The sequence below is a fragment of the Grammomys surdaster genome, unplaced genomic scaffold (assembly GCF_004785775.1).
Source record: "Grammomys surdaster isolate TR1022 unplaced genomic scaffold, NIH_TR_1.0 67, whole genome shotgun sequence".
NCBI lineage: Eukaryota > Metazoa > Chordata > Mammalia > Rodentia > Muridae > Grammomys > Grammomys surdaster.
The window spans coordinates 6,534,349-6,562,239 of NW_021604569.1; the positions used below are offsets into that span (position 1 = coordinate 6,534,349).

At 37.1% G+C, this 27,891-nt stretch overlaps 1 protein-coding gene across 2 annotated transcripts; it reads left to right on the forward strand.

Annotated features, from left to right (window-relative positions):
* Positions 1 to 220: 220 nt before the first annotated feature.
* Positions 221 to 26,611, forward strand: Rel (REL proto-oncogene, NF-kB subunit). Of its 2 annotated transcripts, none has more exons than XM_028779133.1 (10): positions 221 to 462; positions 9,386 to 9,528; positions 12,613 to 12,761; positions 16,435 to 16,526; positions 20,366 to 20,506; positions 23,062 to 23,166; positions 23,268 to 23,480; positions 24,316 to 24,384; positions 24,494 to 24,580; positions 25,550 to 26,611. In XM_028779133.1, the coding sequence occupies exons 1-10, from the start codon at positions 453 to 455 to the stop codon at positions 26,323 to 26,325; spliced, it is 1,785 nt and encodes a 594-aa protein (XP_028634966.1). In that variant the 5' UTR covers positions 221 to 452; the 3' UTR covers positions 26,326 to 26,611. The 2 variants fall into 2 exon arrangements, with proteins under 2 accessions (XP_028634966.1, XP_028634975.1); XM_028779142.1 differs by having other exon boundaries at positions 24,512 to 24,580.
* The last annotated feature ends 1,280 nt before the right edge of the window (positions 26,612 to 27,891 follow it).

The window sequence follows — 27,891 nt, forward strand, 5'->3', positions numbered from 1 at the left end:
CTGGGAGGGAGGTGAGCGCACCAGCCCGAGAGAGGTGGCGCGCCCGCCGCGAGGCTCCGCCCCCAGCCCCGGGTAGGCGGTGGCGCGAGTGACGTAAGCAGCGGGAAATCCCCCGTTCCGCCGGGCAGTCCGCCCCGCCCCCTACCCCTGCCGCGGCATCCTGGCAGGGCGACGCCAGGACACTAGTGACCGGAGCGCGAAGATTCGGGGGTGGGAAGGTGTGAGCCGCAAACCCAGAGGGGCCGGGAAAGAAGAGGAGGCCCGGGGGTGGTCCGAGGACTGGGGTCCCGGCTGCAGAGGTGCTTAGCCTCCTCACTGGCTGGCTGACGAGCTAGCTGGCTGACTGACTCACTGACTGACTGACTCACTGACTGGCTGGCTAGCTGGCTGGCTGACTTGCAGCCTCTGGCCGGACTCTGGAAGCTGCGGCGAGCGGCGCGCGGAGCCGAGCCATGGCCTCGAGTGAGTACCGGGACGGGCATCTGCGGGTCACGGAAAGGAGCTGTCGGGGGCTCGGTTTGGGGTTGGGACGGTCTGCCTTTCAAGTCTTCTCTTCTGGCAAATTGTCAGCAGTTTTAAAAGTTACCCGCTCCGGGGTTTGCGTGTGAAATCAAAGCGGTGCAGTGTAACCTGATCTCCTAATAGCCAGAACCTTCGAAATTCCCGACGGCGTGCTTTTAGGATCGGGGGGGGGGGGGTAATCTCAGTAAAGGAGAGCACCAAAGACTCAGCGGTATGGAGACCCGGTTTTACATTTTCGAACAACAACAACAAAAAAGAGGAACCTCCGTACCTCGGTCGAGCTTTCTTTTTTTTTTAAGTCCAATCGTGCTAGTAACTAATGGCTCTTGGGCTGACATTGGTACAGAATGTGGCTTGACTGTAAAAGTCCTCAGCGGCATTTTAATTCATTCCAAGTGAAAACACTACCTCCACCTCCACGAGCTAAAGGAGTTGCATGTCTAGTTTACAGTGTCGAAACCTCGACCCCCCTCAACCCTCAACCCCTACCCTGCACACACATTTTGTTAGTAGTAAGAGGGCGAGACGATTTTTTGATTATGCTTTAACTGGTAAGGATGAAAATGTCATCATTTTAATGTCAGTGTTTATCTGCCACTAGTAAGTATTGGATCGCCTGCTTTGAGAGGACACGTTTGTAAGAAACAGTTTATGGGGGAGTCTAGTATGACAGCCCTGCACTGTGTAAAGCAAGTACTTGAAGCAGCTTTCCTGGCCGTGGGAGCTAAAATGACACCTGCAGTCTGTAGCAGGACGCCGACCCTTATCTTCCCAATGACCCTCGGGGAGAAGGCAGCCGACGACGTCTGGCAGAGAAGAGGAAGTAGAAAGCTTAGTGAACTCTTTTAAGAGTTGAGCAGAACAATACCATAACTCCTGCTGTAGGCCCTAAGGGAAACTGGGGTGTTTCACATGACGCTTGATTTCAGTTTGTCTGTGGTTTTCATGAGAAAACAAGTGTAGTTTAAAATATTTCAACTTTCTCTTTACCCAGTTAAATGAACCCAGACTTTCAGATGCTCTAGTAAACTCATAAATTTAACTCTCATTCAGATTAGAAGAATAAATAAAAAGGCGTTAAATATTTAATTCATTGGTAATCAGAAAGATTTTTGTATGAAATTTGTAAAGAGTGGTAAGGTTTGTTAAAACAGCTCTGCCCTTGTCTACTTAATAGGACTTTATTAATATAGTACACGAATGCAATACTTGAAAATTTTTCAACAGAAAATCATTTATTAAAGGACTGTAAGACAGCTATGATTTTAAAATGTAATACAGTTGCAATTTGCCTAAGGACACATATTTTGTACTGCTATAGAAATGGTTACAAAAATTATAAGGGGGAACTTTTAAAAGAAATGCCACGTTTTAAGGATTTAGAAGTTGGGTTGGCCTTGCCCAGCTTCTGTGAAGCCCTGGGTTCAGTTCTCAGTACGGTCAGAGAAGAAAAAAAAACCAATAAACATAGAAAACAAATCTGTAAGTTGTAGTGTCATTGTCTTGTTTTTTGATCTTTTATCACTGATTGTACTAAATGAGACTATTTAAAATACATCATGTCATTTAAATTGTAATTCAGTCATTTGAAATTTCTAGGTAAGAATATAGTTTAAAGTAGTCTGGACACCTTATCTGTTATAAAGATCATATAGAGAAAAATTATGAAATAAATTTAAAATTCCCATTCCATTTGAATAGTAATTTAAAAGCAACAAATCTGCTTATCATTATGTAACTTAGATTCTTTTTTGCAATATAGTACTGAAACCTTGAAAAGTATTCCTATTGATTACCAAGCACTTAAGACCATTTGCTCATTCCTCTCCGGATGTCATATGTAAATAGGTATGTGTAATTGAATAGGTGGTGCCTATAAATGTAAAGTGTCGTAGATCCTAGTCTCATGAGCAGAATTATATAAATGTCATGAGATGACAGGATTTTATATGATGATTCTAATTATTGTTCAGGTAAACTAGCAAATTAAGACTTCCTAGCTAGCCATTAAGCTGGTTTTCATTGCCTTTTAAACAATACTGTGCTTTGGTTCTAGCTTTTTGATAAGATTAATTATAGCAGGCAATGTGGAGAAAAATATTCCCATCAAAGATCTGCATATTTAGGCAGTCATTATTCATATAATTCTATTCAATTTAAGCTAGATGCTTTGTGTCCATATTTAAAACTTCTCATTGTTTCCTAAAAAGAACAAAATGGAGGGAGCTGCACAGTTACCTTGTAAGGTCCATACTATGTTACTAATGAGCAAGACTGTCTTGGGTGAAATGTACTTTAAAATTTAGAAGGTGTGTATTTAGTCACTTTTTTTCTTTAATATGATTCTGCTGTGTAACATAGCAGGAAGTACAGGAAGGAATTATTTTTGTAGACCTTACTACTCACCAACTTTTTGTATGTGAATTTCAAGATAACCTTTTTTTCCCTAATAAAAGTTAAGGTAGCTGTGAGATAATTTACACTTTTATAATAGAGCTGGAAGTTAGGAGTGGCTGGCTAAAACAAATGACTTTCTTTTTGTTTTTTTAAAGTAAGACTGCTCACAAATACAGATGTTTCAGAAATGAAGCACATGAAAAGGAGATATGGTGTTATAATAATTAGTGATGTACACTAAGGAGAATGAATGGGAAAAATGACTGGCATAATCACAATTAAGAACACAGCGCATATGTGGTCTCTTTCTCAAGTACAATTAAGGGACTCAGAATTGTTTTTTGTTTCAGTTTTCTCCCATATGGGTTTTCTGAATGATTATGTTTATGAGCACATGATCTGAATATTACAGAGGAAGATGTATTTATCAAAAAAAATGTTCGTTTGAAATTTGTACTTAACTGTGTCTCTTGTATTTTTAAGTTTGAAATCTTAATAGAGGTGATTTGGCCCTACCATGTATTTTTCATTCTAGAAAAGACTTTTGCACTCTAGTAGGTAAGAACCTCTTAGGACTGTTTTTTAGTTAGTTAGTTAGTTAGTTAGTTAGTTAGATTGATTTTCCTGTAACCACAGCAGTGAAATCTTACTGCAGTGCATTTATTTGCCTTGTGGTTCATACATCAGTTGAATGCTCACCAGAAAATTCTTAACGGAGATGATATTTGGGAGTGTATGGTTATTAGCTGCTTGCGCCTTTTGGTTCCAGGCAAAATCTGTTTACCTAAGACTTTCTGAGAAAGGGGCACACTAGTCAGCTGTTCTTGACTGTGCTTAGTATGACTGTCATTTGTGTGCTGTATTGTAAACAGTAAGGCTCTGATAGATATTCAAAGGAATGTTTTATATAAAAGGGCAATCAAAGGCATTTGGAATGTTTTTTTTGTTTCAGTTGAATAAGGTTTGTTTGTTTGTTTGTTTGTTTGGTGAGTGGAAGAATGACAATCAGCCAGACAGTTTTTGCCTGCTTTATTCATAATCCTGTCTATGCTTGGAGCAGAACTTCCGATTGCTTCCCTGAACACTTTGCATTGTTGTTTTTACTTCTTCATGTCTTACGCAGTTGGTCTTCAGAGTATTTAGATTAATTTGGAAAGTCTTTTCAGAAATCTGTCTGAGCTTTATTCTTACATTTCTCCTCAGATCTCTGTGAGGTTAGGTTATGGTTTGGCTTCTGATGTACAGCCCCAGAACAAACTTTATTCTAGGGACTTTGAATCTAAATATTTGCCTTATATTCTTAAAGATATTTGTATTTGCTTTAGGTTATAGGTTATAGCTATATCTGTTATTGAGATTTTATGCTTACTATTTTTTGTTACATAAATTAAAAAGTTGATTTTATTTTGAAACTTGGTTGTAATTACACCTCTGCAGTTTAATGACACTTATGACTTTTATTTAAAAAAAAAAAACTCATGGAAGAGTTTCACTCAGTCATTCGTTCACTAGCTCTTCTGTGGCTATAAACCAAGGAGACATCCATTTGGTAGTCAGATTTGTTAGTTTCTTGGATTATGACTTACTTGCCACTATGTTATTAAAAATTGTTACTGTACTATGTACATATGTGTTTATGACAGGCATAGTGGTCCATCCCTTCAATCCCAGCACTTGGAGGCAGAGGCAGGCAGATCTCTGAATTCAAAGCCAGTCTTGTCCATAATGCAAGTTCCAGGTCAGCCAGACCACACAAAGAGACTGTCTCAAAAAATAAACTAAAAATATAATAGTGATAATAATAATCTTTTTCTCAAAATTTTATATTATTTTGAATTTTTATCATCTCTATGATGGGAAAACACTAATTCTCTCTATTAAGAGTAAAGTTAAGGGAATCAGTGAGAAATACCTATGTGTGTGTTTTGATTGGTATTATAATTAATATATGTAATTAATATCCTCATTGTGTACTTAATTATGACTTCTAATTCTAGCAATAATATTTTTATTGGTATACCTATTTTATATATAATTCTGACAAATTGATCTGTTTCTAATATTTTTAATATAAAAGAAATTTCTAATTTCTTTTTAAAATTTCTAATTTAAAATTTCTAATGTAAAAGAAATTTCTAATTTCTTTTTAATCTTAAAATATAATTTCTAATTTTTTTTAATCTTAAAACTCATACTTGAGATTTTAAATAGGCTCAGTGTTTTTTTTTTTACTTAAGTGCACATGAAATTATAAGTATATTGCAAGCATTTTAGCTATAATTAAAAAATTATTCTATTCAATATTAGCGTTTTACAATGCAATTCAAAGTATAGAGACCAATCCAGACTTTACACTTGTCCTGACTAAAGAAAATATCTTAATTAAATTGTTTAGAAACAATTTTGAAAACATTTCTGTACTTTTCAAAACCATAGTGACTTTCTTTAATCTTAGGTAAGAGTATTTATTTTCCCTAAGGTTCCTTGGTTTGTAATTTTTCCTTTGTATTCTCCATAGAGAATTTTCATTTTTCATCTTTTAAAGGAATGGCATTGTAAAACAGTACAGAGGAAGGACCTGATTGGCTCATTGTACTGACACGTAATACCAATGATTTCATAGCTAGGAAGCGATACGGTTATAAATCAGAATATTAACAGATATGAGGAAGCATGAAAGTGTAGCTGTTCTAGTACCTACAAAGCACTGGTTTTTTTTTTCAGTTATTGAGGAATATAATAAGGAGGAGCTGATTAATCATTAATATAGTCCTTTGATTTTTGATCACTGACTCAAAAGAGTTTTGGAATTTTAATCTCCACACAGATGTTAATTTAGGACATTGAGTAATACAATTTCTGCCATTCAGTAACTTGAAGAAGTAAAAGATGTAGTTTTATTTCAATAACAAAGCTGGGTATGGTGGTAGAAATCTATAATCCTGGTATTTGGAAAGTAAAATCTGGAAGATCAGAAGTTCAAGGAAAGCCTCAAGCTACACATTGAATGAGGCCTGCCTAGGTTATTTGAGATCCTGTCTCAATAAAAGAATGTAGCTCAATTGGTAGAGTAGCTGCCCAGCCTTGAGAAGCCCTGATTGGACCCAGCATTGTACAAAGTCTGTGATAGTGGAGCCTGTAATTTCAACACTAGGAAAGTGGAGGCCAGAGGCTTAGAAGTTCAAGACCAGCCTAGGCTATAAAACAAGTTAGATGTTAGCCCTAGATAGATAAGACACTGTCTCAAAAAGTAAAGAACACAATAGTTAGCTTTTTCTAAACTTATGTTTTTTGGAATAATTGCTGTAAACAAAAATACCATGATTGTTGATTTACAGGACAGAAAAGTTATTCCCAACTGGGGAATGTAAACTGTAAATTCTGAAATTTGTGTTTGAGTGAGGCTTGTTATCAATGAAGAGTTCCTTTTTATTGTTGTTATATTTTTGCTCTTTTGGTTTTTGAGACACAGTTTCTCTGTGTAGCCCTGGCTATCCTAGAACTCTCTGTAGTCCAGGGTAGCCTCAAAATCAGAGATCCACCTGCCTCTGCCTCCCCAGTGCTAGGACTAAAGGCTTGCCCAACCACTGCTTGGCTCGATGAAGAATTTTTACAAGAAGGAAAATAAATATAAATGCATGATATTACATGATAATATTTAGATAATTCTTACTACTTTAAGATATTTTTAAAAATACTTAATCTCAGGTCCTTTATATGTCATAATTTTATAAATACAAAGTATTTTATAAATACTCACTGGTTTAAAGAAATGCATAACTTGCTTTGAATGGCCCTACAATGTTTTTTAGATTTCTCCTTAAAAAAAGGTAACCAGTTACCATTAATGATGTCATTATATATATCAATTTCCCACCAGAACACCTCTTAAGTAATGGTCTGGGATTTATTTGACCTTTTAGTTCAACCACAAACGTTCTTTAAGATGCCAGTAAAAAATAAAAATCATGTTGAATTTAACACATTTGAAGAGAAAGGTACATTCTCTTAAGTAGTCCTACAAGAATGCACAGGCTATGAGATATTTTAAATTAAGTTGTAAACTTTACATATACAATGATACACACATTGTAAAATACTCATTTACCTTATATTTTCAGTAATTATTATGTGGACTTTGTTGGATTAAAATAATTTTCTTTCTTTTTTGTGTTTGTTGATATAGTTATCTATAGTTTAACTATAGATAGACTTATCTATAGTTTGATTTTCTTTAGTTCATTTATTTGTAATTAACTGTAGTTCAAAAATATTAAAAGGAAAATTTCATAAGGATTTAAATAATTTGTTTTAGTTGTTTGTTATAATTGTTCTATTTTATTGTTGTTAACCTCTATGTATGTATGTATGTATGTATGTATGTATTATTATTATTATTATTATTATTGGAGAAAAATGTGTGTGTGTGTAAGTCATCTTTAAGCTGATCATTTTCTTTTATCTTTTAGACTATCCACAACCATCAGAATTCTTACTCTAGAAAGCTAATCTGAGCTTGTGATTTCCCTGAATAAAAACATTGATTTATTTTCACATATACAATGGAATCCATATTACTGAATGTACTTGGACTTTTGGTTGTCTTTCTAAGAGTGACATTGTACTCCACTTCCATTGGTGGTTGATGTCATGGACAATTACTTCCTTTTTTCTAAAATGTCTTTCCACTTTTGTTTTGTTACATTTTCCCTCTCTTAAACTGTTAGATTCCTCTTTTGTTCTTATTATAATTTTCTGCAGAATTTTGTTAGTATTTCCCCCTTTTGTACAGAACATAATTGCGGTGCATACTAGTCATTGCTCACTGTTGGGTATAAGGTCCTTCAGAGTAGCAGTTGTGGTAGTGATGTGTCACTGTTTTCAAGAGAGCATCTGAAGTAATAGTAGTACCATTCACTGACTGCCTCTTGTATGTGTGATACTTAGGAAGAATTTAACACATATTTTACAGAGAATATTAACAATAAGACATTATTAACACAGGGTCTTGCTGGACTCTTACTGGATCTTATTTTGTTTTGATAATAGAACTCAGGAGGCAGAAGCAGGAGGATCACTGCAAGTTTATGGTCAATTGGGTCTACATAGTAAATTCTAGAAGGAAAAGAAAAGTGCCTGGTTTGGAATAGACCTCATCCCATACTATATTAAAAAATTCATTATTTTGCCATTTCTGAAGCTTGTTTACATTCTAAGGATAAGCCTTAGTGAAATGGATTTATGGTTTGGGAAATTTTTATTCTAAAATAAAATCACATGGTTACCTGCCCTAACTTGAAATCATAGTTGACTTTATTCAACTTTTATTTCCATCACTTGGCTAATAAAAAAGGGTGAAGATGCATATATTTTAAAAGTTGTATTGACATATGCTTAATTCATTGTAATGTAATAGTTATATATAAACTTTTTTGTTTTTTAGTTTTTTGATACAAGATCTCATTATGTAGTCCCGACTAACTTTGAACTTGCTATATAAATAAGGCTAGTCTTAAACTCACAGAAATCAGCCTACTTCTGTTCTTGAGATTGCTAAGAATAAAGCCCTGACCCTCCACACTTGGAAATATAATGTGTGTGTGTGTGTGCATATACCTATATATACACACATATATATCTTAATCAACACAATAAAATTAATATGTCCACCATCCTCCAAACTTTCTCATCTACCAAGTTTAGACAAATAGTGATCACCTTTCTTTCATTATAGGTTGGCTTACATTTCTGGAGTTTCATGTAAATGAATCATATAGTATATGTGTTTGTTTTAGATTAGCTTCTTTCACTCAACATACTTACTTTGATAGTTATATTAAGAGTGTCTTATTCTAAGAGTACATATGTCAAATTACACTTGTTATTGAAAGCAAATTACTTTATTGTCTCCATATTATATGTTACATTTTGGAGAAGATTTAGCTAGAACTGATTTGAAGCGTTAGCTGAGCCTAAAGTCAATATACTGTTTTAATATATTTTGTGCAGATCCTTTGATAATCCAGACTTGCCTATGCAACGAGTGTTTTTTCATGCAGTGATAGTCTAATTTAAAATAAAGCAGTTAAGTACATTTTACTCAGTTTTGGAATATAATGTACCTCTGAATACTATTTTTTCCACCTTTCTTGGTAAATGTTGTTTGTTTTAAAAAATATATAAAAACAAAGATCCTTTTCCTTTCCAACATTAAATAACAAAGATTAAATGAGGAAGATACCATTTTCTTATACAAACTGAGTTCCTATGTAGTATTAACACATAATGGATTAGTGCTTATTGCTTAATATCTATACCTAATGAGTGTATTAAGTTCTGAGGTAACAACTTTTAGAGTTACCTGACCACATGAGGCCAATTAGAAGGTTTTTAAAAAACAAAGCCATTAAAGTCTATTATATTACTATTCTAATCTCATTGCTCTGTTCTTTTAAAAAATTTTCAGGTGGATATAATCCATATGTAGAAATAATTGAACAGCCAAGGCAGAGGGGAATGCGGTTTAGATACAAATGTGAAGGACGATCAGCAGGCAGCATTCCAGGGGAACGCAGCACAGACAACAACCGGACGTACCCGTCCATCCAGGTAATGGGCCTTTCTTTAGTATCTAACTTTTAGTGGTTCATTTTATTTTATTGTTTTCTAGACAGGGTTTCTCTGTGTGGTCCTGGCTGTCCTGGAACTCATTCTGTATAGACCTGGCTGGTCAGAGATCTCCTTGCCTCTGCCTTCCGAGTACTGGAGTTAAAGGTCCACCACCTGGCAGAAGGTTCAGTCTTTTGCAACCCCATGCTCTGATCCCTTCCCCCTTTCTTCTTTATACTTGCTCTGCATTAGCTAGATGTGTAGGGACATCTCTTAAAAATATGGAGTATTTCCTGCTATATAGTTGATGTATTAGCATAACTGTAGTGATTCACAGCGCTTGTTGTACACAGACAGCTTTGGATTGGATCCCTTTTGTTAACACAAAGCACATTTTGTACATATACTGGTGAGAGGAATGATTGTATGTTAAAGATGGATTTGGAACTGTTTTGATCTTTTAGTGTAGGGGCTATTAATAACAACTTTTCCCTCCTTCTTTCATACCTTTACGCTTATCTCCAAAACTCTGAGTTATTAACATCATTTAAAGTATCACGCTTTTTCTCCGTGTGTGTAAAGTGTGTGAGTGTATGCTCTTTAGTGTGTGTGGATACAGACACTCAGGTGCCTCATTGCCCATGTGGGAGTCAGGACAGCGTTGGATGGGTTGGCATCTCATTCTTCCGTTTTGAGACAGGGTGTCTTTGCTGTTTTTCCACTTTATACACCTGGTCCACTAGTTTCCAGGGTTCTTCTGTTTCTGATTCTCATCTCCTGCTACTACAGGCTCAAGCTACTGGTCTCTATCAGACAGTACTGGAGATACAACCTAGAATCTTAGGAATGCTAAACAAGTGTTCTACCACTGAGATCTATCCCTAGACTGTGAAAACAGGGTTTTTTTTGTTTTTTGTTTTTTGGTTTTTTTTTGGTTGAAAATGAATTTAACAAATGTATATTTATAAGGTATGTTTATATTTTATATTTATAAATTTTATCTACTTGCCTTTTAATTTTTATAATTTATTTATTCATTTATTCATGTTTAGTGTTTTGAAACAAAATTGTTAGCCCCAAACTTATAGTGATCTTAACTCTTGCCTCTGTTCCCTCATACTGGAATCACAGACATGTGCAATCATGCCTAGCTCATTTTTATCATTTAAGTGCCAATTAAAACCTTAATAGTGAGTTGGTATGGTAGCACATGACAAGCATTTGAGAGGCAAAAACAGGTAGATGTTGAGTTGAGGACTGCCTAGCTATGTAAGAAGCTCTAGGCCAGTCTGGGCTATTTAAACAAGACCTTGTCTCTACAAACAAATGAAAACAAAGTTAATAGCAAGTCTGGGGTAGTGTCATCCTCCAGAATCTCATCTACTTGGGAGGCTGTGGTGGGCAGATGACCTGGGTCTAGAGACTCGTATATATAAAAGGCAGACACCATCTCAAAATGGATTTTGAAATATGCTTCTTAATATTTCATCAATAGATCTGAAATCACTGTTTTGTGACTAGCTTATTATTTACAGTTTATTTTATTGAACCTAAGAAGAATTACAAAATTAAAAAATAAATCAATTGCCAAGTTATATATTGATTTCCAAATTTCTGCTTTTATATTTTTAACTGATATATAGATGCTTAAATTATACATATTAATGGGATGCCATGTAATGTATGATATATGTATACATCATGTAATGCTTCAATCAATTAAACTTACTTAGCTCCTCGTGGAAATATTCAAAGTCCTCCTAGTTTTTTTGAAATATACAGTGCATTTGTACATAGTCACCATATTGTACAATAGTATGCCTAAAGCCTTTTGTCCTATCTACTGTATAAACTTAATTTTAAAAAAATTTATGTGTGTGTGTGTGTACGTGTACGTGTAGAGGTCAGAGGACAACTTGCAGGACAGTTCTCTCTTTGTGCTCCAGTGAGATCCAGAGATTGAAGTTGTTGGTGGCAGGTGCCTCTACCTGTAGCACCATCTTGCCAGCCCTTAGTTCTTCTTAAACTATCTTACTTTATTCATCAAAATTATATATAAGGTTTGTGTCTTTTCTGTCTCAACAGGTCTTTGCTGTAGTAAATATATAATCAGGGGTTTTTACTCTGCCTTGGATCATTCAGTTCCCAGATTAAAAACTTAAAGCCTTTATATTTATGACAAGCCTTTAAAGCTCTGGAGCTGGGCAGAGTCTACCCTCTAAGACATTAGTATCTACTTTCCTATCAATAACCTTGCCATGTTCTGCCTGGGCCACTCTTACTCCAATTAGCCAGTCCTCATGGCCATGTTTTCATGATTTACCTACCCTATGGCATCTTCTCCTCTCTCCACCTTCTTCTCCTTCCCTCATGGTCTTCTGACTCAGACCCCAAGCCCGAGAACCAAAACTCCACCTATCTCTCTTCTGCCCAGCTATAGGCTATAGGCATCTTTATTGACCAATCAGGGATAAATTGGAGGTCAAGGCTACATAGCATCATTTGGTGTACATGAGGGTCTTCTGTCTCTGGAAGCAACCAGGGCCAGTTTTCAGCATTACAATACATAGCAACAGACCAGACTTCAACAGTTTTAAATTAAGGAGCAAGTTTTGCACAACAAAGGCTGGTAAATATGAGAATTATTTATTTTGGATATTTGAGGCAGAGTCTCTTTGTGTTGCCCTGGCTGTCCTGGAGCTCACTCAGCAGACCAGGCTGGCCGTGAAATGACAGAGATCTGCCTGCCTCTGCCTCCCAAATTCTAAGATTAAAAGTGTACACCACAATGCCTGGCCTGCTTACCTGTTTTAAAAGGAAAATAAACAGATGACAAAGCTAGGTGAAATTAGGGCATAAAGAAACATTTTAGGAATTGAAAGATAAGTTTACCTTGCTGATATATTCTCTGGAAACTTTAATCTCAAGTAAGCTGCCTGTATGTAGCTCTGGCTGACCTTGAACTTGTGCTGATCCTGTTTCAGCCTTCCAAATGCTGGGACTATAGGCATATGTCACAATATCCATCTAGTAGGTCTGTTGTTAACAAGATATACTTACAGACTGTATAATTTACCTTTTCAGATTATGAACTACTATGGAAAAGGAAAAGTAAGAATTACATTAGTAACAAAGAATGACCCATATAAACCTCATCCTCATGATTTAGTTGGAAAAGATTGCAGAGATGGGTACTATGAAGCCGAATTTGGACCAGAACGCAGACCTTTGTTGTAAGTATACAGTGACAGAAATCTTCAGCAATATGACAAAGGTTTAATTTTAGTTTTTAGCAAAATAAATTAATTTCGTATTTAATTTACTATAATATGTACATTCACATTTTAATTACATGTTCTTTTATATCTGTGGGGGTGGGGAGGACACATATGCTATGTCCACATGGAGGTCAGAGTTGCCTCAGCTGGTGGAGTTGGTTCTTTTCTCCACCACGTGGATCCTGAGGATTGAACTCAGGTTGCCAGACCCACTGAGCCATCTCACCAACCTGATACCCAAATTTTTGTTTTTACATATTTGCGTTCATTCTTTATTAATAGATACCACACATGATAGTAGAAGTTCTTCCCAGTGTAGCCTAGGCTGGGCTCAAATTTACTATGTAGAGTGACTTTGAACTTAAGCTTCCTCCCTCCAACTCCCAAGTCTGACATTACAGGTAACACCACCCTGTCTGGCTCAGCAGGAGTATTTTTTATGTTATTATTTTGTTTTCTTTTTTTTGTGTGTTGTTTTCTTTTTTTTTTTTTTTGAAACAGTTTCTCTGTGTAGCCTTCACTGTCTTGGAACTCGCTCTGTAGACCAGGCTGACCTCAAACTCAAAGATGCCTCTGCCTCTCCAGTGCTGGGACTAAAGGGATGCGCCATCTCTGCCCTTCTTAGGACACAGTTTCCAGTAGGCTAGGGTTGCCTTCCAGAGGATTCAAATACTGAGATTACAGGTGTGAGATCATAGCATAAGACCCTATGTCCCGTTTATGCAGATTGAACTTAAGACTTCGTGCATGTTAGGCTAGAAATTTGCCAAGTGAGCTACCTGTCTACCACTTACTTTTTAAGTTTGACTGTTTTCAGACAGACTCTCACTGTGTAGCTCAGCCTAGCTTCCAGCTTGTAGTGATCCTCCTTCCTCAGCCTCCAGAGCACTGGGATTATAAGTAAGCATGTATTACCATATCTGGCTAGATGTACTTTTTTTAATTATTGTTCAAAGTAAAGAAAACATATGTTGCAATTAATCTCTTCATTCTGCATGATTTACAAAAAAAAAAATCTGACTATCTTGGAGTGCACAGCAAGACATGATCTCCAAAAAAGTTCCTCCTATTAATAGCAATAACACAAAACACAAAAAGCCCTAGGTATATACATTTGGCAAGAAATATTACCACCTGCATGTCTTGACCTTCCAGCAGTGTTTCAAGCTTTCAGTTAGTCATTTGTGTCTTGAAATACTCTTTCTTCATTTCTGTGAAAAGAAACTTGTAACCCATAGTTTTCTGGCTGTTCATGCCATATGGCCGTGTGTGTGTGTGTGTGTGTGTGTGTGTGTGTGTAGTTGTTGTTGGGTTTTTTGTTTGTTTTTTTGAGACAGGATTTCTCTGTGTAGCCCTAGATGTCCTGGAACTTATTCTGTAGACCAAGCTGGTCTTGAACTTCGAGATCTACCTGCCTCTGCCTCTCAAGTGCTGGGTCTAAAGGTGTGCACCACCACTGCCCGGCTTAGTGCCTCTCATCTTACATTGCAGTCATGAGAGTGTTTCCTCTGCTCACAGTGTTCTTTCAGAGGTGTCTTTTTATTATCTATTTCTTTTGTCTTCCTAGTTCAGTTCTTACTATTTTTATTTTTGCATGTGATTAGTAATTCACAAGACTTGAGCTAGCAGGGTTATTTTTGTTTGTTTGTTTTTGCTTGTATGTTTTTAAAGACTAATAGTATCACAGGCCTAATAGCCCTTTGGACACTTATGTCCTACTCAGCGGCAGGAAAGCATCCACAAAAGATGTGTGAGTGAATGAACATGCTTGTGTTCCAATACAAACTTTGTTTGCAAAACAAGCAGTATGCTGAATTTGGCCCATGGTTTAGAGTTTGCCAACCCCCCATTCTAGACACTAAGTTCCATGAAGGGAGAAAATGTATCTTCATTCCTTTTGAGAGTTTTAGTGCACAGTTGGGATGCCAAACTGTGTTGAATAACTATGAAGGCATACACTGAGTGAATGATCAGATGTCCCATGATTCTTGGCTTCCTTAAGTCAGAGCTTTCACCTCTTTCCCTTCTTTCCTCTTTCCTCCAGTACTGGGCTGATTCCAGGGTGTGATGAGCACTAGACATGTACTACACTACTGCGCTAACCCTCTGTGCATACCAGATGTGGTTATTCAGATGAAAGAAGACCAAGTGTGTATGTCAGGGTGAAGAATTATTTTGTTGCAGGATTTCAAGAAAGGATTAAGAATTCATAACTTATTTTTTGTTATTGGAGGAGGAGGGGAAGGAAGGAAGGAAGTGGCAAAGTTATTTTAGGTGCTAATGACGTCACAGGTGTGAGTGCCAAGCATGAAGCATGAACATGCAGCAGTATGAACATGGAGGAAGGTGAACCAGGCAGCCTCTGTCTGCAAGTGCCAAGTGAAATTTGAAGAAATGGTCATGTTCTTATCATTGAGTTTTGCTTCCTTATTCACACCCACCCATCTCAAATGATGTCATGGTTTTTCCATGTGGGAACAAGTATGACTGGGTGGTGGTAGGGAGTTCCCCATCATCATTTGTATTACACATATGCAAATGAGTAATATTTGTAGCTATTGAGATGTTTTCCATAAATGACCCTTTGAAACTGTTGCTAAATATTGTTAGTATTAACCCTCTTCATAAAAATATTTCATTTCCTCTATTATAATCATAGAACATGGCAAAAAATGTATTCTGTCATCTATGAAAAACTTGAGGCCAAGCCAGAGCACACAGCAAGACCTTGTACAGCTGACAGCTGTGTTCTCATATGTTTCATGATACACTTTTCAGCGATGAGCTAGGCAGGCAGCATAAATGAGTAGAGGGACTCAAATATAAGAAGGCTAGCCTGGCCCCTCATCAGAGTGGACAGTTGTCCGTACATGGGGACACAAGTGCTCAGCCTCTGTGCCTAGGTAGTGCTAGCAAACCTCTAAAATGTTCATGAAGCCTGAAGAACTGATGCTGAGGTCTAATCACTTGACTTTTGAGTTTGGTAATGTACATAGATTTTTAAAATGCACTAGCCACTCCTATACAATTTTTTTTAAAAAAAATACATAGGTTAATCCTGCTATAAGTTCAGCAAAACGTACCTGCATATTTCAGGGTCCGGCTGTCTTTGTACCTCTTGATACACCAATTTTAGTAAACTGATCATGAATTTGTTTAGAAGGTGAAATTTTGCTTCTTGGTGGTTTTGTTTGTTTTACTTGTAATGTTTATCTACCTAGGTATATTTGACTAGGCATATTGGCAAAATGTAATTATAAAATAGTACATTTGAAAGTTACATAATACTCTATATACTTTTTCAGTTTGGTCTTTTGAGGCAGGTTTTCCCATAATTCAGGCTAGTCTCAAACTTGCTAGGTAACCAAAGTAATCCATTTGCCTCCATCTCCCTAGTGCTGGGATTAAAGGCGTGTCACCACGTGCTCTTATTTTTCTATTAACAATTCTCTTAGACAGGCCTACGTTTGTTTCTCTTGTACCTTTATTATCACAGTTAGATACAGGGTCTGTGACCTAGTAGCTGGTGTGGCAGGAAGATGACTTCTCAGTGTTGAGTATGTCTGATTTCTGTCATAGTTTTGTTTAACTATGATGTGATTTTGAAAGTTTCGTTCTTTGCTTTTAGTTTTCAAAATTTGGGTATTCGGTGTGTAAAGAAAAAGGAAGTGAAAGAAGCTATTATTTTAAGAATTAGTGCAGGAATCAATCCTTTCAATGGTAAGTGTTTTGTTATAATTTCTATCATTTGTATATCAGTGGACTGTGATTTCTATTTATATTATGATTCTACTTGTTGACTTGTATTTAAATGGAAGCCTCCCCTTCCCTTCCTTTTTGTTTATTTTGATGTAAGATCTTCATATGTAGCTCTGGCTGGTCAGTTGCTCACTACGTACTCCAGAATGGCCATCAACTCCTAGCTATCCACCTTCATCAGACCCCAGGTGCTGGGATTGTAGATGTGAGCCACTATGCCCAGCTAAAACAAACCCAAAAATGAAACCTTCTCCAAGTGTTGTAAGTCTTTTAGTATGCTTCTTCTTTTTGCCAGTCTGCCAACCATCAAGATTCACTCTTCTTTCAAGTATTTTCCTCCCTTACCATCACCATTGTTGTTTAATAGTGATCTCATTCAGCCCAGCTAGCTTGAATTGCTGTTTTGCTGAGGCTGGCCTTGGGCCCTTGATTTTTACCTCCCATGTTGTCATTACAGGCATGAGCTCCATACCTGGCCACTCAAAATATTTTTTAGACTTCTCTTGATTTTTTTGTATGAGTGTTTTGCTTGCATGAATGTATGTGTACCACATATGTAGCTGGAGGTCAGATCCAGTGGAACTTGAGTTGCAGATGTGTGTCACATCTGCAAGATGTGACTTGGAATCGAACCCAGGTCCTCTGCAAGAACTACAAGTACTCTTAAGTACTGAGGCATCTCTCCAGCCCTTCAAAATACTTTCGTAGTATGTTTTTGTATTGGTAAAATATATCTTACTGTTTAGTACATTTTATTGTGAATAGCACCTACTAAACAGTTTATTTTTACTTTATTGTTTTGGGGACAGGGTCTTACCATATAACAAAGGCTAACTTCAGATGCCATATCCTCCACTCTCAAGTCTCCCTCCTGCTGGGATTACAGACACGTACCACCATTTCCAGTTTAAACATTTGATTTTTGTTGTTGTTTTTGTTTCTGTTTCTGCTTTTGATACAGGGTCTCATGTATTCTGCACTGGTCTCAAACTCACTGTGTAACCAAGAATGACCTTGAGTTTCCTGATCCCCCTGTTCCACCTCCCAGTACTGGGATCACTCACATACATCATAACACTTGGTTTATGAATCACTGGAGATTGAATTCAAGGTTTTGTGTGTGCTAAAGAAGCACTCTGCCAAATGAGCTGTTTCCTTTGCTTGCCTAAGCATGATAGAGGACACGTGTAATTCAAGCCACTTGAGATTACATCCTCAAACTTACTATGTGGCTGTGGATAAACTTTGAATTCTGTTTGAGCCTTAAGTCACTCATTGATTGAAAAAAATGTAGTAACCAATTATAAGTAACTCCTATCTTCAGTGTTTAATGGAAATACAAAAATGCAACAGACACACCCATTCTGAGTTCATAAGACTTTGCCTGACAGGATAGAAGCAGCACTTGTAGGTGACAGTCATGTAAGATAAAAACCTAAGTACAGGTCTGGTACTGCACTGATTGAGAGAGAAGGGATATTTCTTCTTCTCCAGGATAAGGGTTAGGCTTTGTAGAAAATTATTTCAGGGTAGGGGATATGACTCAGTAAGTAAAGTGCCTGCTACATAAGCATGAAGACCTGAGTTCAATCCCAGTACCCGTTTGAAAAGAGCTAGGTATTCCCAACATGAGGGAGGTGGCTCCAGGTGGATTTCTGGAGCTGTCAAGGTTCAGTGAGAAACCTTGTCTCAAAAATAAGGTGGAGTGCAAATAAGACACTTTGTACTGGTCTCTGCCCTTCACATGTACGCTCATCTGTACATACCTGTGTACACACACACACAGCAGTTATTAGTTGAATTTTCAGCCTTTACTCTGAATCCAGATATCACTTGTGATTCCTGGCTGTCAGTAGTTTTTAACCATGTTGTACAGAGATGGAAATAATATTGATACAGTGAAAACTGTTTTTCTACATACTGAGAAAATTCAAAGCAAAATCCCCCAAATAGTAATATTTTGTGAAAATAGAATTTCTTGCCTTTGATAGAATCATGGTGTGGCTAAATATATTTATATTTTAGTCTATTAGCCATTTTATTTTTCTTTTATATATTATTTTAATATTTTAAACTCTTCTTGGTGAATAAATCCACCCAGATACAGTCTGTCATGTAACCTCAAGGTAAAGAAACATTTCCCCATTCTCAAAATGTCTTTCATCTTTCTCAGTTCCCTCCTTCCAGCTCTTGCCTCAGTCAACAGCTCCTCTCCTTTCTGTCAGCACACATGGTTTTCCAGGGTTTTATAGAAGTGGAAGTATATATTTTTATATTATATATTCTTTCCTGTCTGGTTCCATTTGGTCTTAACTATTTTTGCAGTGTATGTTGCAGTATATAACCATAGTTTGTTCTTTATTGCCGAGTATTTGTCCATCATATGACTATACCACAATTTGTTTCCATTAACATAAATTTATTTGTAAACCGTCAAGAGTACCTAGCCATTCATTGTTTTTGTCTGTCTGTCTGTCTGTCTGTCTGTTTTGTTTTAATATCGATTATTCACTTTTGAAATGAAGACACCGAAACCTTGAACTCTTAAGTTTATGTTGTTATTACATGAGACTTTCAAGAGTCATGCACTCTTTCTGCCTCTGTACTGGTCTCAGCAGAGTATGCTACTGTGATACAGGTGCTGCTGGCATCTTAACATTTTGAACCCCACATTTTTCCCTTAAACATGGTAAGAGGTGCTTATGTATGGGAGCAAGAGGACCACCTCAGATGTTTTCCTCAGGCATTTTCTGCCTTCTTTTTTGGAACTAGGGTTCTCACCGGCTTAGAGCTTGACAAATAGTCTTGTGTTTTCATAGACTCAGATGCTAGGCTTAAGAATGCTGATACTGGAATACATTTCCGGAGACTATTTGACTGGCATTGTGTGAGATATGTGTTTCTAAATTACTTATCACCTGTAAGACTGAGGAATTTACTAATTATTTTACATATTTAATATTTTAATTTTAATATTAATGTCCTTTCCAAGTACATTTTTCATGTAATTTAATGAATTTCATGTTTATAAAATATGGCATATATTAGTAAAAATTTATTGCTATAGGCTTAAAATATTTCAAAGGCAGCAATATTTTGTTTTAAAAATGGGCTTCGTTTCAAATATCAGTGCAAAGAGTCTATTCATGTACTATATTCTGAGGCAAGTTTTTATATTTTTTTCAGAACTGTAAAATGCCCTGATATGCACTTTGTTTTTAAGATGACTTGACTTACACATAAAGTTATATCATCTTGTATCTTTTGCACATTGCATCTCTAAAATGCTGGTACACAGTTAATATGGCTCTGTAGTTCAAATTTCCATGCTATTATTTAGCTGAAAAAATTTAGACAGATAATGTCATCTCTTTAAAATCAATGTCTTACCTATAAGAACAGGGATGATGGTGATTTTTGCTAGATTTAGAAGGTAATTACAGATTTGGCCAAAGACTATGTTAAGTGAAGAATGCCTATTTCCCATTCTCTATAACTTGTATGTATATTTAATATTTTTGATTTATGGTGGTCAGTTTATGATTCTGCCTTCAAGTTCCTGGTCCCTGGTGTAGGTTCTCCCTGAGCATGGCTACAGTTTATCGTATACTGTTAAATAGTGACTGCACAATAATGAAAACTACTCTTGAGATTGAACACCGGCTTAGTTTTCTGTAGACATAGGTATGGATTGAGGTTATTGGATATTGTGGGCAGAGAGAAAGACAGGAGGATTTTAGTATTACGTAAAGTATTAGTATATGTGTTCTACATTCTAAACCTGAGATTGTACTGTTCAGTCCCTGAACAGCAGCTGCTGGACATTGAAGACTGCGACCTCAATGTGGTGAGGCTCTGTTTCCAAGTTTTCCTTCCTGATGAACATGGTAACTTCACAACTGCTCTGCCTCCCATTGTTTCTAACCCAATTTATGACAACCGTAAGTGTTTTAATTTTTTTATGTCTGCTCTCTTAGCGTGTTTCATTTCCTTAACTGCTAAAAAGTTTAAGGGATTTTCGTAATTTGGAAAGGAGTATGTCAGGTGGGATTGGTGGTTTGCACATATAATTCTAGCAACCAGAGGGCTGAGGCAGAGGATAAAGTTTGAGGGCATTGTGGCCTACACATTAAGACCATGTCTCAAGAAACGAAAAGAAGCCAGGTGTAATGGTGCATGTCTTGAATCCCAGCACTTGGAGACAGAGATAGGCAGTTCTCTGTGGGTTCATCCTGGTCTACATTGTGATTTCTAGGATTACATAAAGAGATCCTGTCTCAAACAAATAAATAAAGCAGTGTTCGTTACAGGAAAAACCCTCAAGCATATGTACATATATAAGAAAGAAGAGCAAATCACCATTAGTCTCCTAGATGGCCACTGTCCTCAAGCACACAGTGCCGTCCCTTTAACAAGCACAGACACCACCATCTTCCTCATCACGCCTATTCACCTTCTAAGTTTGGCAACTTAAAAAGGATCAGTGATCTTTTAAAAAGCTTGTTTTCAACCCAGAAGTGGTAGTGCATGCCTATAATCATAGCACTTGGAAAGTCAAGGCAGGCAGATCAGAAGTTAAGTTTTCTTTGACTATGTTTAAAAATAGGGGTTCAAGACCATACTGTGTCACATGAGATCCTGTCTCAATAGATAGAGAAAAAAAAATCCCAAAACTTTCCTCTCAGCAATATACCTTGAACCATTTTCAGTCACAATTTTTCTTTTCTTTTCTTTTTTAAACACTGCTGGCAATTAAACCAGGACATTGTACAGAGCTATACCCCAAGCCCCACTTAGGTTTCTAGTAGCTGCATATTTCTTTCCTTCTTTCCTTCCTTCCTTCCTTCCTTCTTCCTTCCTCCCTCCCTCCCTTCCTTCCTTCCTTCCTTCTTTGTGTTGCTTTTTATTTTTTTTTTCTCAAGAAGGGGTTTCTTTGTGTATCAGTCCTGGTTTTCCTAAACTCACACTGTGAACTCACAGAGATCCAACTGCCTCTACTTCTGCCTCTGCCTCCCAAGTGCCAGTATTAAAAGCCTGTATCACCTTGTTGAGCAGCATATTTTTAATATGGCTATATATTAATTTTAAGAAATCATTAAGGTGATATTTAAGAATCATATTTAAGAATATATTTGTTTCCTTTTGTAAGCAAATTATACTGAAGTAAATATATTTATGTATGCATTTTAAAGACAACTGTCTATCGATCATATGTCTGTCTATTTATATGTGTGTGTGTTCATGTGTGTGTGGTCAGAAGACAACTTACAGGACTTGGTTCTGCCCTTTCACCATGTGTTTCCCTGGGATCAAACTCAAGTTGTCAGGCTTGGCAACAGGCACCTTTACCTTCTTGACTACTGCTCCTGAATGTCTATCTCTTATGCAAATATTTCTGGCATTTATTTTTAAAAGGATAACTTTTGACAAACACCTACATCAAAGGATATAGATGTTTATTTGAAAAGATTTTAAAACTTTGCTCCAAACTATTTTGTGTATACACACACACATTCACCAGTGGTATATGCCATACCTAATTTGCATGTAGAATACTGGACCATAGGAGTGTAGAGGTAGATTATTCTCATCAGAGAGCCTAAGGTACCTTTGAGAACTATCATAATAATATTCGGCAGATAAATGAAAACTGCATTGTTCTAAGGATATATACACAGTGATATAAAAAGACTAATCTAGTCACAGTGTGCCTTTACCAAGAAACAGGAGGAAGAGGCAGGGGAATTGCTCAAGTTCAAAGGCCAGCTAACCTGGTGTACATAGCTGCAAGAAACAGAGAGAGTGTCTCAAAAGAGGTGGAACTTGAGACTAGCAAGCGCCTGAGATTGTCCTCTGACCTCTGCCCACATGCTGTGACATATGCTCACCTATGCTCACACATAACTACATTCAGACATACCTCAACATACATATAATTCACACAAAAATATTTAGTTTCCTTTATCTGTACATTAAAATTTTATCTGTTCTCTAAATTATTTCCTCAAATTCTTCCCCTTACAGCATAATAAAATATAATGCTTGTACTAGATACTTGTATGTCAACTTGGCACAAACTAGAGTCATCAGAAAGGGAACCTCAGTTGAGAAATTGTCCTCAGAAGATCTGGACATAGGGTAGCCAATGGGGCATGTTCTTAATTAGTGATTCATGGGGGAGGGCCAGGTCCATTGTGGGGAAGGCCAACCCTGGGCTGGTAGTTCTGGGTTCTGTAAGAAAGCAAGCTGAACAAGCCATGAAGAGTACCCCACTGACCAGGACCCCTCCATGGCCTCTGCATCAGCTCCTGCCTCCAGGTTCCTGCCCTGCCTGAGGTCCTGCCCTCACTGCTTTTGATCATGAAATGTTACAGGGAGCTATGAGTGAAGTAACCCTTCCCCGCTCGAAGTGCTTTTGGTCATGGTGTTTCATCATAACAACTAACATTAACTAAGACAATACTGAGACCCATTTTTTTTAATCCTTTGCATTTAGGTGCCCCAAATACTGCAGAATTAAGGATCTGTCGTGTGAATAAGAACTGTGGAAGTGTTAGGGGAGGAGATGAAATATTTCTGCTTTGTGACAAAGTTCAGAAAGGTATTTATCAGTTCTGTTTAATTGAATTAATATATCTTTGATTAATATATGTATTTTACTGTTTCCTCATTGTTATTATTTTTTGACATCTTATTCACTAGATGATATAGAAGTTCGTTTTGTGTTGAATGACTGGGAAGCCAAAGGTGTTTTTTCACAAGCTGATGTACACCGCCAAGTAGCCATTGTTTTCAAGACTCCTCCATATTGCAAAGCTATATTGGAGCCTGTGACAGTGAAAATGCAGCTGCGAAGGCCTTCTGACCAGGAAGTTAGTGAGTCTATGGATTTCAGATACCTGCCAGATGAGAAAGGTATGAGTCAGGAGTACTGTGTACACGTGTGTGTGTTTGTATGTGTGTGCGCACACACGTGTATGTGTGGACTGGGAACAGTCTCCTGCATCCCATGCTGTCTTTGAACTCCCTATGTAGCTGTGGATGACTCTTGGCAGGTCGTGGGGATTACAGCAGTGTGCCCCTCTGCACTCCCTGCTGCCTTTTTAAATGTTATGCTAGGAATTGGACTCAGCTTTTATGTACACTAGCAAGTGCTGAGCTGACCGAGCTACAGTCTCGGCTGAAGAATAGATCATTGTCTTAAGCTAATCATGCCAGTGATATTGTAAAATAAACATTGGAGTGTAGTTTTATATATTCAAAATCTGTATTTTTTCCCTAGAAGTTTTCAGTTGTATGTTTTTGTTTTTTGTTTGTTGTTTTCTTTGTTTTTGTTTTTGTTTTTTTTCCCTTATACTCTTTGCATTTCTTAGGAGAGTTTGAACAATTAGAGTTCTTGAACTGTTAGATTGTATTTTCTGTCTATACATGCATTTTAGGACTTTTTGTACTTTTTGTACCCTTTTGTAGGCGGAAAATTTGTTAATCATAAAGTTGTACCTATTTTGATCCATTGCATTAGTTCATGTTGACTTCTAGGTGCTTTTAGGGTGAAAAATTACTATTTTAAGCTTTTAAAAATTAAAAGAAAAGTGTCCTTTGTAACTGATATTGGGTATATTGTGCACTTAAAGACCTGTATTATTCACATGTATTCTAAGCATTGCTGTATGCTGATAAAGCACGTGTTCATTGTGGAGGGAGGAAGAATCCCATGATTTACTGCTTTCCCACTTTCTTTTTTAATCAGATGCATATGGCAATAAATCAAAGAAACAAAAAACAACTCTAATTTTTCAGAAACTGCTGCAAGATTGTGGTAAGAATATTTTGGATTGAGTTATATTTAAGTAAATGTTTTATTTGCTTTATTCTGTTTTTACATTTTTAAAGTGATAAACTATTTTTCAAATTACATTTAATAATAGAAAAACTTATCATACCAGGACACTTTCCTGAGAAACCAAGAACTATCCCTCTGGGCTCAATTGGAGAAGGAAGATTCATCAAAAAAGGTATTTTATCCCTGTAAAATACTGTTAGTCCACTTTTTAGGAATAACTGTTTTCAAATCTCTTTCTTTCCTACAACCGCTCACACTCACTATTGAGTGCAGGTAGATTATGCCTCTGAAGCTTGTGTTGGAACTAATTATATTTTGGGGATTTTATTGCTCAAGAAATTATATTCTGTTCACACACTGGTGCTTTTACTAATTTGACTGTGTCACATAAGAAATGGCGTGAACATGGTAGGCACCTGTTTATAACTCTTTACACTTTGAACGTTGTGGCCCTTGGCTGTGCTAACCACCTGCTGTCATGCCCAGTCCCCTCTCTCTTCTGCTACAGCAACAGAGCTGGACAGTTCCCACAGAGGTTGTTCCCCACACAAACTTTAAAACTATCTGGCCTTTTAGTGAGGATGTTTTGTAATCCCCTAACAAATTCTCTATCTTGTATCCTTAAATTGGCACTTTATCTTGTTTTTTTATAGTACTTGTGTAATTTGTAAATAAATATAGGCATTTTTCCTCAGTTTTTTTGTGATGGGGAATTTTGTGAGCCCTTAGGGTCATGTCTTAAGTCTTAAAAGCTATGCATAGTTTTCAGTCCTCTTCATCTTCTCATTATCCCCTAAAAGCAGAGACTATAAGATGATTTTGGCTGTTAGGTACCAGTTCATTGAAATTCTAATATTAAAAAATGTACCTGTATGGCACAAGATGCTGTATTTTCAGATTTAACTGGAAGAAAATTACATATGCCAAAATAACTTTAAAAATAATTTTCATATATTTATATAACCATTTACATGTTACAGTTTAGTTTTGAATTCAAGTAATAATTTTTATGCTTTAATTTATTTGAAATATGTCAGTTCCCTAGAAAGTTTTTAGTATGTTTTTATAATTTCAATTCAGAAATAATGCTTTATATCAATTTGTTCATCTCACTCTGTAAAATATATTTTTTCTTCTACAGAATCAAACTTGTTTTCTCATAGTACAGTTTTACAAGAAATGCCCAGGTCTTCAGGAGTTGCAGGGCAAGCTGAACCCTACTATTCTTCATCTGGATCCATCTCAAGTGGACTGCCACATCACCCACCAGCCATACCCTCAGTGGTCCATCAGCCCACAAGCTGGTCACCAGTGACACAACCCACCTCACACCCAGTCAGTACAAATACCCTGAGTGGCTTCTCAGCGGGAACGCTTTCCTCTAATTCACAAGGTATCCTTTCATTCCTAGAAGGGCCTGGTGTGAGCGACCTAAGTGCTGCCAATGCTTGCCTTTATAGTAGCGATGACCTAGCTAGAATGGAAACGCCATCCATGTCACCAACTGACTTATACAGTATTTCTGATGTCAACATGCTATCTAATCGGCCTGTGAACATGATGACAACTAGCACTGATGGCATGGGGGACACTGATAACCCAAGACTCGTCAGCATCAATCTTGAAAACCCCTCATCTAGTTCCAGGTTAGATCCAAGAGAACTGAGACAGCTGCATCAGATGTCTTCTGCCAATATGTCAGCAGGCACCAGTTCCAATTCTGTGTTCGTTTCACAGTCTGATGCATTTGATAGATCAAACTTCAGTTGTGTAGATAATGGCCTGATGAGTGAGCCTGGACTGTCAAATGATCCAAATAATCCTAACTTTGTTCAGAGTAGTCAATATTCAAGTCTTGACACTCTGCAAAGTGAGCAGTTGAGTGATTCCTTTGCATATAGTTTTTTTAAAATATAAGTTGTAGGACTTAAATAGGTGTGTAGAATATTAAATGAAAGTTCAGAAGTCAAAACATTACGAGCCGGTACTGTTCCTTATTTTGAAAGACATGCCTAAAGTATACGTGCTTGATGTGAATTGTTTTTCTGTATTTCTCCAAGACAAACTATGTGTCTTTTGTAATGTAGTACTTAAATGGAATGATATTTGCTTTCGAGCAGATGTATGGTAAAACATGTAATGGCTATGCCATTGGGAAATAAACTCATTATTGTTGAGGCCCATAGGCCAAAGTGACCCCTAAGGGGTTTTCTGTGGTTTCTTGGTATTTTTAGGGCACGTGTGTGTGTAAGATTTCAAGGTATGGAAGATTTTTTTCTATTTTATTTTATTTAGACCTTTAGCTTTAAATTTACATGATACCCATACTTTCAAGAAAAAGTTTTCTTGAGCCTTTTCTTTTTAGATGCCTTCACTCCGTTTGATCTCATAAACCCTGTCTACTTCTCTGTAAAGAAGAACGAGGCATTCTGGGTTCATGTCAGTAATTTCCCTACTTGAGATTGTAAGTTCAAAGCCTGCCTGAACTACATAGTAAGTTCAAAACTAGCTTGGCAGCTCATGGAAATCTTGTCTCAAAAATACCTTGGAAAAGACCAAGGATGCGACTCAGTGGTGGAGCTTACTTAACATTTACAAGGCCCTGTGTTCAACCCTGTGTAGAAGAAAACAAAATAACAAATCTGTTTAGCTCAATATATCCATACAGAATTCTGAACTTTTGTCCCAGACTTGCGTCTTCTCCAGCCATTCCCATTCTGTGTGTTGTCCTGCCATGTTTTCAGTTGCTTGGCAGATCTTCATTCTTCCTTTACCTCCCATATCTATCTACTCCATCATCAAACCCAGAAGGCCATTTCCTCAGTATGCATCAGAAGCTCACCATCTCCTTTGAACTTTTGTTTGAGACAGGCTGGCCTCAAACCTTGACCTTCAGATTCTCCTGCTCTGCCTCTGGAGCCTTGGGATTGCTAGTGTGCACCACCACACCAGATTCATGTGGTGCTAGGGATCAAAGACATGTCTTTGCTAGGAGAAGTGTTCTCACAGTTGAGGTATCTGCTCAGCTCAGACCAACCACAGGCATTTTGTATTAGTGACACTGATAAACCCAGACACAACTATTAGAAAGCTCAACAGGTAATACTCGAACATTGACTTATTTCACAGGTTTTCCTCTAAGTTGAACTAAGGTATGTCTACATCTGTGTTTAGAGTATTTTCAATTGATATTTTCAGGTGCTACTTATGGATCACAGCGTTCAGTTTATAGCTTGCCATACGTTTAGTGACGTGTTTTTCCTCTCTCTGGCTGCATTTGTATTTCATGTGGTTTTGAGAGAATTGGCCTTTTCCAGATTCCACTTGTGTACTACATCTCTCCTCCTGTTCCCAGTAGCCTCATATCACCAGTTAGTTCTTGCTTTCTTTGTATAAACAGAATAAATATCTTCTTGAGCTTAAAAGGAAGAGCTGAAAAATATCTCTTCCAAGTACCAAGAACCCTTCCCTGCCATGCCCTGT

What these genes read in the sequence shown, in the direction of transcription:
- Rel (XM_028779133.1), top strand. An exon ending in CCAGAACGCAGACCTTTGTT is followed by an intron (nt 12,762 to 16,434) that starts GTAAGTATACAG and finishes CTTTGCTTTTAG; the next exon opens with TTTTCAAAATTTGGGTATTC. An exon ending in AGGAATCAATCCTTTCAATG is followed by an intron (nt 16,527 to 20,365) that starts GTAAGTGTTTTG and finishes TGTACTGTTCAG; the next exon opens with TCCCTGAACAGCAGCTGCTG.